This window comes from Lepisosteus platostomus, chromosome 7 (assembly GCF_059453375.1).
Source record: "Lepisosteus platostomus isolate fLepPlt1 chromosome 7, fLepPlt1.hap1, whole genome shotgun sequence".
In the NCBI taxonomy this organism is placed as follows: Eukaryota; Metazoa; Chordata; class Actinopteri; order Semionotiformes; family Lepisosteidae; genus Lepisosteus; species Lepisosteus platostomus.
In genome coordinates, this window is record NC_142617.1 from 52,314,221 (window position 1) to 52,328,430 (window position 14,210).

Here is a 14,210-nt window from a genome sequence, read left to right on the forward strand (position 1 = left end):
CTTTTGCATATCCTATTTGCATATCAACTGTATGAACTCTCTTTTTTTTCATTGAGAGGCTAAAAATACAGCTCTTTTGGAAATTTGCCCAAGGAAGGCACCTCAATGTTTATTGTATTGTGGCATTGGTCATTTCGGTCAATTTGTGGACATCTTTGCACAGTGGCCCAGCTTGCTGATAATGGCAGACTTCTGAGGTGCCACAGGAATTATTTAAGAGTACTGGTTTTTGTTTCTGGAAAAAGGAATGATGTCGGCTTTGTAGGAAGAACCATCCTTGCTTTGTGTGCGAATCAGATGCACCTTATATCTTATAGCTTACAGTATATCACCATAGTATGATTGTACAAAGGAACAATCAGTGCTTCGATGTCCTTTCTTGGAGTCATCTCCAAGAGAGTTGCCTATCTTTGATTTACTGCAGAAGGTTTTTCCAAGATTATCACCGTAGTGTGGGAGTGTCTAACTTGAACAAATGTCATAGGATGATTAGAAAATCGAAGGAGAATGTATATTTTTTTCTTTTAAACAAAGGATACTACCCAGACAGTTCAATTCAGGACAATTTATTTCTTTCGTTCAAAATTGCCATAACTTTTTCGTAGTTAAAAATAAATGTAATCTTCATATTGTTTCCTATACCCGCATTGTCTCTTTGTTAGTATTGCACCTTTTAGATTTTTACAGTTATATTCCTTCCTCCCTATGATGATGGGTGAATTTTCAATCAAGATTATAAACGTAAAGTATTTTGTTGTGTTTTGGTTAGCAATGACAGCTATAAAACAATAAAGAAAGCAATTAAACAGCTGCTAGTAGTTGGCCCAGTTTCTGAAGGTCTGTTCTAAAGTTTTATTTAGTTATCAAGTTAGGTTTGTTTTCCCCTTTTAGTTTATTTTGGAGCCAATGAGCTTCTGTTTTCATCACTCTGATCATCTGCCTCATCCCAACAGCACCACGTCTGCTGTGCCATGAAGGCTTTCTTGCCCTGAGAAACGGCCACTGGAATTTGTCCTACCCTCTGGGTGACCCTGGCAGAGGATGTACTGGTCCGTGGGCACTAGTGAGACCAGTGGCAGAGAGGAGGGCAGCATGGACGAGCATGATGGTAAGCACAAAGTGTTCGTTTCGTTCAAGGTATTATAGAAAAAAATCGTCTTCATTTTTTGTGCTGCCGCAGGACAGGTTTTGACACTTCATCCAGAGATCAATACGTCTGCTGATTTAGTTGTTTTCTGTTTCAGAAGTAGTTTCTGCAGCTAAGGAGAAAAATGTGGTTTGTCATAACTGACCCCAGACAGGAGAAGTGAGTGCATAGGTTTTTCCTGGACAGACTAGCCTTTTTATGGCTTCCACTTTTAGTCTGATTGAGATCTACTTTGAAATGCTCTTCATGTTTCTTAAATCAGTTTCTCAGTCTTTCAGTGTTTTCGGTGTGTTTACAGTTCATCAAGATGTAATTAGTTTGTGTGCTGTGTACATAGTTTGAATCCTTTTCTGATGGTTTTTGGATCCTGCAGAGATTTTCAGTACTGTGTACAGCAATGTATGCCTGTTTTATTTAATACGAAATTAACCTCATTATTGCAGTACACAGAATTTTATGATATTTTAAAAGTCTTATATATTCCAAGCAATATACCCTTTAACAACTTAATATTTGCTGTGCAGCTTAAAATATTGTACTTATGTTCTAGTTCTGTGTTTTATATTTATTGTTTATACATATGTGAGTTTTGCTATCCCTGTTGGTATTCCTCTTTCTGAAAAACAACAAAAAGTAAAAAATAAAATACAGAAGTGGTGTCCCTAACTGTGCATCTTCTTCCCCAGTGTGGGAAGATGGGTTTCTGTTTCATAGTGAAGTAACAAATAGGGGAATAAAGACAACTTGACCGTAGAGGAATGGTGGTCACAGTCATGCAAGACTTGTACTATAGATCTCTTTAAAAGTATACCTAGTTAAAACCTCTCTTGTGGGAGACCAGAGCACTCTGGTATTTTCACCTGGAGTCATCCTGAAAGTACTTCTTTAAAGTAATTAACTTTGCGTTCAGCACCACATTATTAAGGTTAATGCATCTACTGTATCTGCAGAAGTAAAAAAGAAGCAAGAGAATTTCAAGTTAAACTGCATTAAATATAACTGTTTTCTGTAAAATAAAAAAAAGCATTTCAGGAAATCAGAGTATCTGAGCTTTAAAAATAGAAGCAAGAACTGAAAGAGACAAATAACATCAGCAAAGCTTTGTAGCATGACATGAGTTTTGTTTTTAGCTGTTTTAAATCTGTAGTGCTGTCTGAAGTGGAGGTGCAGAAGGCTTTTGTTGAGCACTCTTCCTGTTGGGAGTTTTTTTTCCTCTCACCCATAGAGGGCTAATGGGAAATTACTGCTTTCTCTCCTGTAAAGTGCTGCGCACAACACAAAATTACGGCAGGACCAGTATACAGTATTTCTCCATGTTCATAATCAGCTTTACAACAAATACTGTCTATAATCACAACGCTGTTTTAAACCATGCTTACTCTCATGCACATCTTTTTACTGTTCAGCTGCAAGGAGCCAGGTTGCTATTGAAATTAGCAGCTGTGTTTAATGAGTCCGGATTCAAAGGGGTGCAAAACTGACATTTTGGCCCCGGAAAACAGAAGGGGGAAATCTATGTGTGGAACCTGAAAAAAAAACATTAAAAATACATTATTTTTAATTATCTTAAAAATAAAAACAAATATTGCAGTTAAAAAAACTATACCCAGTGTATAGAATTACAAATCAGTTCTTCAAGGAGGCAATCTCATCCTGTCATTTTGCAGATGGAATACAATAGTGCTGTGTTTACTCATGGAATATAGTACAGTGTTGCTCTGTCCAAATGCTCCAAAGCAGGGAGAAAGGAGACTGTATTAATCCCGTAGCATGGTGCTTAAGCCATCTGCTGCTGCACTAGTGAATTCAGGCTTGGAGGTCACCCCAAGGCGACAGAGAGATTTGTTCCCCTGTGCATCTCCAGTCAGGATTGGGAGGGCTGGATTTCACTGTAATGGGTAGTGGGGCAGCACAGGCCAGTCTTGTCCTTGCGCTGAGCAGGAAAGCCTGCCTCCCAAACGAAGAGGCATCCCCTGACTCTCCCCTGACCAGAGAGCGAGAGATCGCACCCCGGACTGCGGCCAACGTCCCCAAACGAAACAGGGTTAGGACACGAGCTGTGTTGTCGTTCCTTTTAAAGTGAAAACAAACTAGCCTTGTAAGACTGAGGATGCTGGATGTGCCAGAGAGATTTGCTCACATAACATGACAAGGTAGGAGCAGAATACGCACGATACTGTCTGATAAGGACCGAGAGGTCCTTTTGTGTTATTTTTTACTTATTTTGGAGAGGGAATTTGCTTCTGATCTTAATATTTTAATTATTACACTTAAGGGAGTGATTAAGCAGCAATAAATCTCCCCTTATACAAGCTCAGGCATGCACAAAATAAATTGTTTGGTTACTGCATTGTTTCAGTGTTAAAGAAAAACCTATGTGATACAATGTGATGCGCATCTACTGTATGTATTGGTACCACAATATAAACTTCTAGGTGCTGGCTTAATCTGTATAGAAATAATTATTTACTTTGCAGCATATGAAAAAGATAGTCTTATGAAGTGTTGCCAATGTTTTTGCCAAAGGATGGGATGTGTTTACTCCATTGTTTTGCACTGGGTTTGCCTTGGTTTGCTGGCCACCTGACTAGACACAGCTGGGCGGATGTAACAATGTTCTGAGCTTCTGCTTTAAAATGTGCTGTTTGTATGCTTATTCTGTATATAAATGTGTATATGTGAGTACAGTGTATGTATAGTCATGGTCCAGCATATTTCTATGGTTTATATTGTGAGTTGGTAAAATGCTGTGCACTGGTGGTCCCTTGCACAGATGTACTGTAACTAAAGATGAACCTGGGTCAGTGTTTTAGTGTCCACTGTTCAAACAAACACCAGTTCCTGCTGGTTGTCTTTGCTTTATGCTTGTGTATTACCTTTTGTGTAAGAAATGTCCTACAATCCTTGCAACCCACTTTTTTTCAGGCTTTATTCTTATTGTTGTTTCTGCTGTCTTATCCTTATTGCATTTTTTTAAAACAGAGATTGTGTTGTTATTTTTATAAACCTATTTTCAGTTTTCAGTTCCATTATGTGGGACAGAAAGGTCTAAATGTGGGATTTATTCTCTTTTTTCATCTTAAGCATTGTCATGAAATGCCTATCATCAGCTTTATTTCATTTTTTTTCTCTCATAAGTCCGTAAACATGCCGGGAAATAACTCCAGTACTGTCCAATGCCCAATCATCTGAAGATTTAAGGGATCACAGCAAAGCCAATGTATTCATTACACTCTCAATGAGAAGGCAGTCTTTGTTTTTTTTAAACCTAGATCATCTGTCACACTGCTAATATTTTATGGAATACCTGTATTTTGGTGATGAAGTACCAAGAGATAACAATATACGCCATAAAACATATATTCTCCAACAGGCAATTAAGACCTTTGGTTTTCAAAGCTAATTGAGTTTATAGGAGAGGGACTGAACCTTATTTTTTAACTTTTTTAGCCATTTTATTTTCCTTACTTGAAAAACGGTTGCTTTTTAAAAAGCTGAAAGAGTCTTCCTGCGATGAGCAGATGTCTCTTTTTAAGTATCGATCAGTTTCTTTAAAGTGGTGGTGTGCTGCTTCCTTTCATATTTGTACTGAGAGGAAAACAAGGTATCGATGCTGAAAGGCCCAGCAGTGTCTATTTTTGCTGAAATGCAAAACAAGCCCCTTAGATCATGCTGATCCAGTAGAATACAGGAAAGAGGGGTTTAATGCCTGTAGTTTTGTCCTTTATTTTGATAGCAGTCAATATATTTACCAGTACCAAGCAAATATAAATATAAAGACACTGCTAATTGGAGTCTGAAATAAGCGCATTTTCCGTGTAAGGATTAATTTAAAGTTATACGTTTTGTGTATTGATCATGATGTATTAATATACTACAGAAGATCATGGTATTTAGATTTTAAAAAGCCATCTCTACAGAATTATACTACGTCTGTCCACAGGCTATCAGTCTCCCAAATAACAAAGGCTGGTGTCCTGTCCTGACCTGGAATGTGTGTGTTCTACAAGTGGACACTGGCAATTTCCAATTATGCCTTTGTTGTAGTTTCCTTAATATTAACTCTGATGCTTGTCCTCTACTCTTTGCCCTTCAGAGTTCCTGGCCTTAGTCCTGTATAGGCTGTATTGATATCTGGTTTATGTTCTAATGGTTACAGTCCCTGAGGCTTTCTCAGATGGCTGTCTGACTCAGATGCTTAATTATTCATATAGCTTTGTTATCAAGATGCAGTGTACTGGAAATTAAAGAGGCTGTCATAAGACTTTTAGCTTCCTCAAAACAGTGCTAGTTACAGCTCTGTAGCATAATAATCTTAGAGCCCTATTATGTTTCTTAAGATAAAATTGTGTGGCCTGCTGCAATAGTAGCTACAGTACATATACAGGGGTGTATTTTTAGCTGACTTTTCCGGTTTCTTAATTCTCTGTAGATACTGTATGTACAGTACCTTAATCATCTTTTTGCTTTAAGTATATTATTGGTGCAGTTTGCACTTAGAACCTGTAATGGATCCAAGTTTTCATTGAAGTGAGCAGTATTATGTATTAGTTCAGGTGGGTAGCAGCGTCAGCATGCGTAGGCTACAAAGGAACAACTAATAGGTTTATTCCATGCTGAAAAAAAGAAGAAAGAAAACACAACATTTCAGCCGTGGAGCCTTCTTCAGGTTTGACGGCCAAGGCTCCACGGCCAAAACGTTGTTTTCTTTCTTCTTTTTTTCAGCATGGAATAAACCTATAACTTGTTCCTTTGTAAATTATGTATTATGTCTATTCACATACAGGTTCCTTTTGTTCAAAATAAGTAACATTATATTACCAAGGAAAATGTTATGATGATGACATCAAGATGTAAGCCCTTCTTTTCCCCAAAGCAGCGCGAAATACCTTAATAATTTGTGATTTACCAATCACAATACACCAATCACACACTACTAATCAAAAATAATTTAAAACTAAAAATATTTTTGTTCTTCAATGCTTTCTCCATTGCAGGTAGCCTCACTTATAGCCTCAGTATCCAGGGAAGTATAATGGAAGGATTCCTTACAGTATGTTCTGACCTACTGTAGTTATTGACAAACAGTGTTTCGGGTGATTCAACTGTCCAAATGAAATGTGGAATATTTATTTTGTGAGTTCACCAATGGCTGGGAGAAGTCTGAAACACAGGCACTTATTTGTGAGACAAGATAAAGAAAAGCTGGGATTGCTGATCCTTAATTTGATTAGCCTAGGGTTCTTTTCTTTTAAATGGGATGTAAACGAGCACTATAATCTTTCACCTACTGGAAATACCCAGTCGTAACAATATATGTTGCGTAAAAAAACCCCGCTCGAACCAGGCAGTTTTGGGGGATTTGGGCAGAATGTTACAGTATTTCTCCCTTTGAACTGCATTCACTCGTTTTGTTAACAAGGACACATTTCATTTTTGCTTTAGGGTTCATTGAGCACACAGAAGCTTCAGTTTGTAGTACAGTCCCATCTGATTTTGATTAAGTCATTACACTGAGGTCTTGTCAATTACATATCCCAATAAATACTTGTCCCCTTCTTCTTAAAAGTCTGCCTACTGTCCTTCTCTCTTAAATTGGAGATACAGGCAGACCATGGAGAGAAGGGGGCAGCTTTTACACTTTCCCAACCTGTGCTCCATGTGCAATAAGTTGATCCGTTAGGGAGTTACTGTGTATGCATTCTTTATATCTGTGACCTATATTTTGCGCTCCTGCTGAACGAGGCTGTTGGAGCGCAGCACGGCATGGATGCTGTAGCCCGACTGATACGTGGGGGGCTGCTCTCTCTGCTTCTGTGGCAGGCACTGTGGACATGGGAAGCAAGCAGTCCATCCTGGGCAGTACTGCTCTGAGTCAGTCCCCGACCATCGACAACATCCAGGCCGCATACCGAGCCGGAGAGAGCCGACAGGCCCGGGAGCTGATTAGGCTCTCATGTGGGGAGACCAGCAGGGCGCAGCTGGAGAAGGTAAGAGCACAGCATTGATTCTTACAGCTGGGGGTGGGGGTGGAAGGGTCTCTGTGCATGTAGCATCATCAGTGTGCGCATGGTCGGCTCCAAAATAGAAGAAAATGCAATTATGAAATATTATGCCTTATCTCTGCTGTCTCCTTTTTGTTTTTTTCCAATAGCATGTTCTATAAAAGTCAGTTAAATCCCTGAACACTTTTTTTCTGTTTCTGTTGAGGAATCATTGCATATATGGAAATAATTTAGCCGTGCATCTAGACGAAGGAAATAAAACATACCAGAGGGGCTGTGTTGGGTTACTTATCAGAGCACAATTTGATGTTGCGCCTTGAGACGTTGAAAGGGAAGTCACCTGGCTTTTCATCCCCATTGTCTTCTTCAGTAAAGGGAAAATGAAAGCACTGAGATGCCTGGCAGTTTGTCAGTAGCTCCTGGAAAAAAGGAAGAACTGGATACTATTATTGACATTGCAGGAAACTGTTTACAAACTCTATGCTTAGATCCAGTGCAATTTTCTTGTTTTGTAGCGCTCACTGCCAACCAAAGGGAATAATGATTATGAGTTTTGGCATGTTTTTAATTTTTCATGCTACTTTGAATAATGCAGATGTTGTCGGAGAGCGTACAGCCAAGAGTGTTTAGCACGGATGTGCCGTGTTTGACCCGGAAGAGTATCCCTCATGAGTGCCGAAAGATTTTACAAAAGCATCCATCGCTACTCGGTGTGGTTGAGGGTGACAGGTTTTCAACAAAAGAGATGTGAAAGCCAGGGAACAGTAATGCTTATGGCATTCTTGTATTTGCAGTGCTGTACATGCTCTTAGCTCTGGGGTAGGGGTAGTCTTGTATAATTGTGATCGACAGTGAGAGCATGAAATGAGTATAGGGCACTGAGCACCTGTGAGAAGGGCTGTCATGTCTGTAGCTGTCAGTAAATAGTTCCAGTGCTGATGATGCTAATGGTAAACAACCTAAGAGGCAATGAAGTCATTCCCTTCGCCCGTTTATAAAAGAATTATTTCGTGCGTGCACTTTGAAGACACCAGCTCAGTTCCGATTCAGACAACAGCCACATACGCCTGCATTAAAGGTTCTGAAGTCCTACAGCCAAGAAAGAGACAGTTGTAGAAAGGTGCATGCGTATCCGGCTCCACTGAAAGTGGTTTCGAAAGCAGGGCAAAGGGGAACAGCAAATGTGATGCTGCCTGCAATTACATTAGCAAGCCAAGTAATGTGATCAGTGATGCTGCGGCTCTGACAGATAATGGCCTTGCTCCCGCCCATTAGGGATAACGGGGAAACGGCAGCAGCGGAAAGTGTCTTTTTGGCATCTTTTCACATGAAAGCAGAGCGTGAAAGTTGCAGCATTAAGAGCTGGTGCTGGTTGCAAGTTATGGGGTTGATGAATGGAAGTGTGATCTGGGAAATTCCCCTACCTTCGTAAGAGCCTTTGCTGACCCTGTTTAGATGTTAATGACCTGCCAAGCATTAGAGGCATTCTGGAAAAGAGACCTAACAGCAGGTGGCCCCTGACGTATTTCTGACATAATGATTACATTTATTTGATTAAACTGCTCTGGTGTGGGAGGTACAGTACATACAGTATATATAGTATACATACCTCCCACACCACTCCATACAGGATATCTCTATCTGTATATATACAGTAAAAACATGTACAGTATATACAAAGTGCTTATTTCAGTGGAAAGGATTATTCAGTGTCTCAGTATTATAGACACATAATCCCCCTACACTCTGCATTACCCATCTGCAGACCAGCGGTGCTGGGAGAGTTTTATCTTCCACGTCTTAGAATGAAACACCAGGAGCTGATCTTTGACATTTTCAACAGGGTTGTTTGTGCCCCTGTGCAAATTTACATGTTTTTTTTTCATTTGTATAACCAGGTAATTGTAGTGCACCGAGTATCTATTTTCTTTGTTATGGAGCTATAAACGCTATATAAACGCTCAAGTCAGACGTATTGGCAAACAAAATGTTACCATTCTTGAAAAAACCTGACAGAAATGGTTTGCTAATTTCAGTGTTCTGTGACTGGCTGACATTGTCTCAATATTTGTTGATTTGTGTCAAGTTACTCTAACTCTAAAAAGAAGCTTCTTGAGACCCAGGAGACTGTGGAGATTTTATCTAGTGTTGCTGTGCACTTCATTTAAATTTTTCGTTCTCTGAAGCATTAATATGAGCAATTAATGTCAGCATTAATTTCAGAACAATGGACAAGTGGCTATTTTCACAGTTTTCCAGATTTATTTTTGTTACATTGACTTAATATACTATACGTAACAAATTGAATTATGGGGGAAGGTAACTGTTTTAATAATTTTATATGCTACAGCATATACATCATAGACACTCTAATAGGATTTCAAACTTGTAAACAATGAAATAAAGCATAAATGATATTTTCATTTATTTAAAATGAAAGACTCGCACTAGAGAAATGATTTATTTCTTATTAGTGCTTTTCAATAGCAAATTGTGCATGAATTTCATTATCTGCAAAAGCCATACACTGTTTATAAACCCTGGATTCTCATTTTTTAAAACTAATCGTATGGTAAGAAGCTTAATGTGTGGTTTTGGTAGTAATGCTTTCAAATGTGTAATGTCATTTTTTGGCCAGGTTTACTGCTCTGTTACTATATTCTAAAATATTTCTTTTAGGGGATTTTTTAAAGCACAAGAGCCAAACCATTTCTCCCACACTGCAAAATCTTCCTCATCCATCTACAACCACAGTTGTACTACATGCAGAGATACAGTTACTGTACATTTTGCTAAGGAACAAGGCTACTGATAATTCTGACAGATTTTTATCTGTTTAAAGTACCTGAAAAGAAGGAAGTGACATTCTAGAGAACAGAATCTGACACATGAGATGTCTTGTTTGAACAATGAGGCTTTTTGTTTATAGGTTTCAGACCCTGAGGAACAGAGAGAAATCCTCTGACATACTGTGTTTTGTTCCGTGACTTTGATAAAGCATCAGCTTCTTTCCCTTGCTGCTGGGAGTGGAGACCTGGAGAGTGTTCAGTATCTGCTGAAGGAGGTCAGAGTGCAGGTGCCCAAACAGCCCAGTGAGGACAATCCGGCTGTACTTGCTGCATATTTTGGTCATGAGCATGTGGTCAAGGAGCTACTGGACTCCATACCAGGTAAGTCTCAGGGGAGTGACACTTTGGAGGGCGTCTGTTGTAGGCTGTTGTTTTTATAGTACATTTTTGGATTAATTTTAAAAGAAAATGAGAGTTACGGGATATTTTTCTTCATTTTCTGCAGTTTAATGCAGAATACCATAATAACGTGGGGCAAGAATCTCTTTTATAGCCCCTATTTATTTTGCTACAGTTGATCAAATATCGAACAGCCGTTTCAGTCTGGCTTCCCTGCTCTACAGAAGCATCATTGTATTGTTTCAGATGTTTTTCATGTTTTGTCTGTTGACATAACAAGTTTTTGCTCGGACACGTTTTGGGGATATGCAGGAGTGTGTTTGTTAGGGTCCCTGTGAAGTGATGTAGTGAGTTGATTGTAATTGTTCTGTTTTTCCAGGGCCTTGTGTCCAGAAAGACTTACTGAACTGGATGCTGGCAACAGCCTGCCAGCAGGGCCATTTGGAGGTAGTGAAGCTGCTGGTGCTCACCTACCAGGCTGATGCTGAAAACTGTGCAATAAGAACTCACGACTTCGCTGTCATTACAGGATTACCACTCTACGCGGCAGCGAGAGCAGGTGGGATAGGCCATATCCCAGAAGGGAAATGCTGAGCAGATGCTTCTAGAGTGTCCGGGGGTGGAGTTCTTTCTCAGGCTTTGTGAAAACACAGGGCTCCTCGTTACATCAGAATGTCTCTGGTGGAAGGAGGCCATTCATTCAACTGATTGAGCCACATGTTCTGGGAACACCCAAGTATGAAACCCCCTGTTCCCCCTTTTGGGGAAGGGACAGTTCAGAGGAGCCAGTCAACATTAAAGACAGTTTATGTCTTCACAATTTTCTTGTTGATTACGCCCTTTTCTCCTTTTTTTTCTTCTGGTTTTGTTAAGTTCAGCTTAAGCCGGACAGCTGCTGTGAGAGCCTGATTTCTCGTGGCTTTCCTACACTTCCCTTTTTTCTACCTGCCTGCAGCGTGCTCATTTTCACTTCGCTGGGCACCACGCTCCTTCCGGCTCAGGGACTTCTGCAAAAATCAAAGGCCGCGCACTGTTAACCCCGCAATGGCGACAGACCTCAGATGGACGTTGCATTTTTTTTTTCATTCTGTGCCTCGGAGTAGAGTTTGACAGTTGTAGTTTTGCACAGCTGTAGGGATGCAAGAAGTTACAGCATGAAAGGTGTGTTAGGAAAAGGGACATGTATAGAAAGAATGTATATTTAAACACCAGCGCAGAAAGAATATTGCAATGTCCAGTTGTCACATATCTCTCCTAGTCCCAGTCAGGTTAAACTCAGACTTCTTTGTTGCTGAGCCACATTGCAGGTGTTCTGTATTTAAAATTGGACAGCTGGGACAGCAGTCAGAAATCTGGATCCTTGCTAGTTCCTGGAAGAGGCTGATGAAACATTCCATTATGAACTGGAAACCAGTTTCTAGAATACCATGTGTATAAAACTGTCCTTATCAGTCCAGTCAAGAGCCTTTTTTACATGAGGGGAAGGCTTAAATGAACTGTACTCCTGCCCTCCACATAGTATTTTGCCATTCTGTCAAACTGAGTTTGCTCGTGAAAAGTACTGAGTTCTCACTCAGTTGTCCACTGTCCATTGACTGGGCTGAGAGCATTGTACCCTGCTCGTTTATTTCCTAATTATACAACAAACAGGAAGGTTTCAGTAATTTGTTTTTGCTGTGGGCAGGGAAAGGTTTGTATGCACTTGCACAAGAAATGCACAATCATTGCTTGAAACTTCAATACTTGGAAGATGAAGGTATTTCACACACAACTCCATACATTTAATGCATTGTGATCATATTCTAGTAGAGGTGATCAAAGCTTTTTCAAAGCATAGTTTTGAAAAGACAAAATATGTTTAAAAAAATCAAATCTTGTTTAAAACAATGAAATCTTGATAAGAGCAAAACAGGATATGGCACAGAGTATAGAAAACATTTTGGATTTCAAACAGGCCATTTCCTCTTTTTTTATTTGTGCATAGAACTGTACTTCCTTACATAATGTACTGTAGGTTTGGCTGGGGATGTCCTTAACTTTGAAAATCGACCCGTTTTCTTATGTTCGTTAGGAAATGAAGAGATTTCCACCTTTCTGCTGCAAAATGGGGCTGTGTTCACATCCTATACCCTGATGGACCACCCTGCCTTCTTCAAGCAACTTCTAAGGAAACACTACATAGAACCTAGTGATCCAGAGTGCAGTGGAGAGCTGAGTGATGTGAGTAACAGTGCAGTTTTGCTTATTGACCTTACAGTTCACCAGGAAGGCATTCATGAGCTGCTGTATCAGAGAGCAGGGCTGCTGTACTACAGTATATGTGTCTCTTTTCAACATTTAATTGCACATAATCCGGGTGTAATTCAGTGAACATGGCTGGCAAGTCAATAGCAGGAAGAAGTTATTGTTCACCTTAAAACAACCCCTTCTCTGTCTCCTCTTTTTTATTCATGCTTCTTTCTTTACAGCTGTGGATTTTTCTCATCTTTGATTTTCACAGTCATAGAGTTTGTAGCTTTTTCTCTATACAGATCTCCGTACATAGCTGAGATTTTGTTTTACTTCCATAAACATGAAGAGAAGTTGTGTAAGGGAATACAGTAGGGTTTCGACATTCATGAAGGTCTGGGGCAGAGAACTGTTGCTAATGGCCAGTTTGGCATATAACCTAATTCACCCCTGTACTGTTGTGTAATGTTCTACAGTATATGCAGTAGTATGTATAATTAAAGGTCATAAATAACCTTATGCTATCTCTTGTACAGTATGTTATCTCCAGTACTAATGTATTGGCTTGAAGTTAATTAAAGTTTAAATTTAAGTTACTTAAAATAACATTGATTGATTCAAACAAACAGTAGTCATCACCAGCTTCTAGAAATTAGTTCAAATAAAACTGCACTTTGTGTCTCTGCCTCCATGATGAAAAGGGCGATTAAAACTGTAAAGTCATCTCCAGCCTATCATTCTTCACGCCTTCTACACTGACGTTACAATACAGATACAAGAGCACGCTGACATGGGAATGCTGGGTAGTGGGTGCTTGGGCAGGAGGCAGGGAGAAGCTCACTCACTAGCTAGATTGGTCCCATGATTCTAGTTAACTGAGCCGCTCATTTGCAAGATGTACTTAACCACCTTTGGCTCAGTTTCATCCTGCTTGGCTCTTCTTCCATACGAGATCCTGTTGGCCAGACCGCATCGCAAACTAGCGAATTTGTGAATGTTAAATTCTGAGACGTTGAGACCTTTGCCATACTGAGAGCTTTTTCTAACTAGCCCACACGCAGTCTACGAATGAAAGTCAGGGACTGATTTTCTGCGTCCGTGTCCCCTCCAGGCTCTGTCGGTGCGCTGGGCCCAGCTGAAGCTGCCCTGGCTGGACCTCGACTGGCTCATGGACATCTCGTGCCGCATCACCCAGCTAGACCTTTCCTCCAACAGCCTCTCCGACCTGCCCTCTGTCGTCCCCTGGGGGCTCATCCACCTGCAGCGCCTTGACCTCTCCGACAATCGGCTGAAAGACCTGCCCGCTGGCCGCTCCTCCAAAGAAATCATCTGCACGTGGTGTGTGTCCGCTTCACATCAGGAGGGAGGCCTGTTTTTTTACAGAATCCAATTGAGCAAAAATACATTTACAACCAGCAGTTAAAAAAATTGATTACGGTTTAATCCCAATTTTTAGGAGGGATTCTGTTTCAGAAGCATTAGTCATAATCCCACAGATGGTACAGTAACATTGTACAGTATGTGGGAGTAAAGTACCCACCAGTATCTACAAAAGTGAGGATTATTATGTCTTCAGTGAAAACACTGCTTGACAATATCTTAAGATACATTGCTTTTCGGTGTTGGTGTGTTTTTGGTTTA

At 40.1% G+C, this 14,210-nt stretch overlaps 1 protein-coding gene across 5 annotated transcripts in view; it reads left to right on the forward strand.

The window, feature by feature from the left end:
- The window catches only part of lrrk1 (leucine-rich repeat kinase 1), a 49,533-nt gene that overhangs the window by 2,086 nt on the left and 33,237 nt on the right, over positions 1-14,210 (forward strand). For 4 of the 5 annotated variants that reach the window (XM_088641162.1, XM_088641160.1, XM_088641163.1 and 1 more), the window contains exons 2-7: positions 954-1,108; positions 6,971-7,137; positions 10,151-10,322; positions 10,720-10,899; positions 12,412-12,560; positions 13,681-13,907. In XM_088641162.1, the coding sequence (XP_088497288.1) occupies positions 1,042-1,108; positions 6,971-7,137; positions 10,151-10,322; positions 10,720-10,899; positions 12,412-12,560; positions 13,681-13,907 (962 nt within the window). In that variant the 5' untranslated portion in view covers positions 954-1,041. Of the gene's footprint in view, positions 1-953; positions 1,109-2,934; positions 3,301-6,970; positions 7,138-10,150; positions 10,323-10,719; positions 10,900-12,411; positions 12,561-13,680; positions 13,908-14,210 lie in introns of those variants that run through there. The other variant, XM_088641164.1, reaches the window with a different exon arrangement.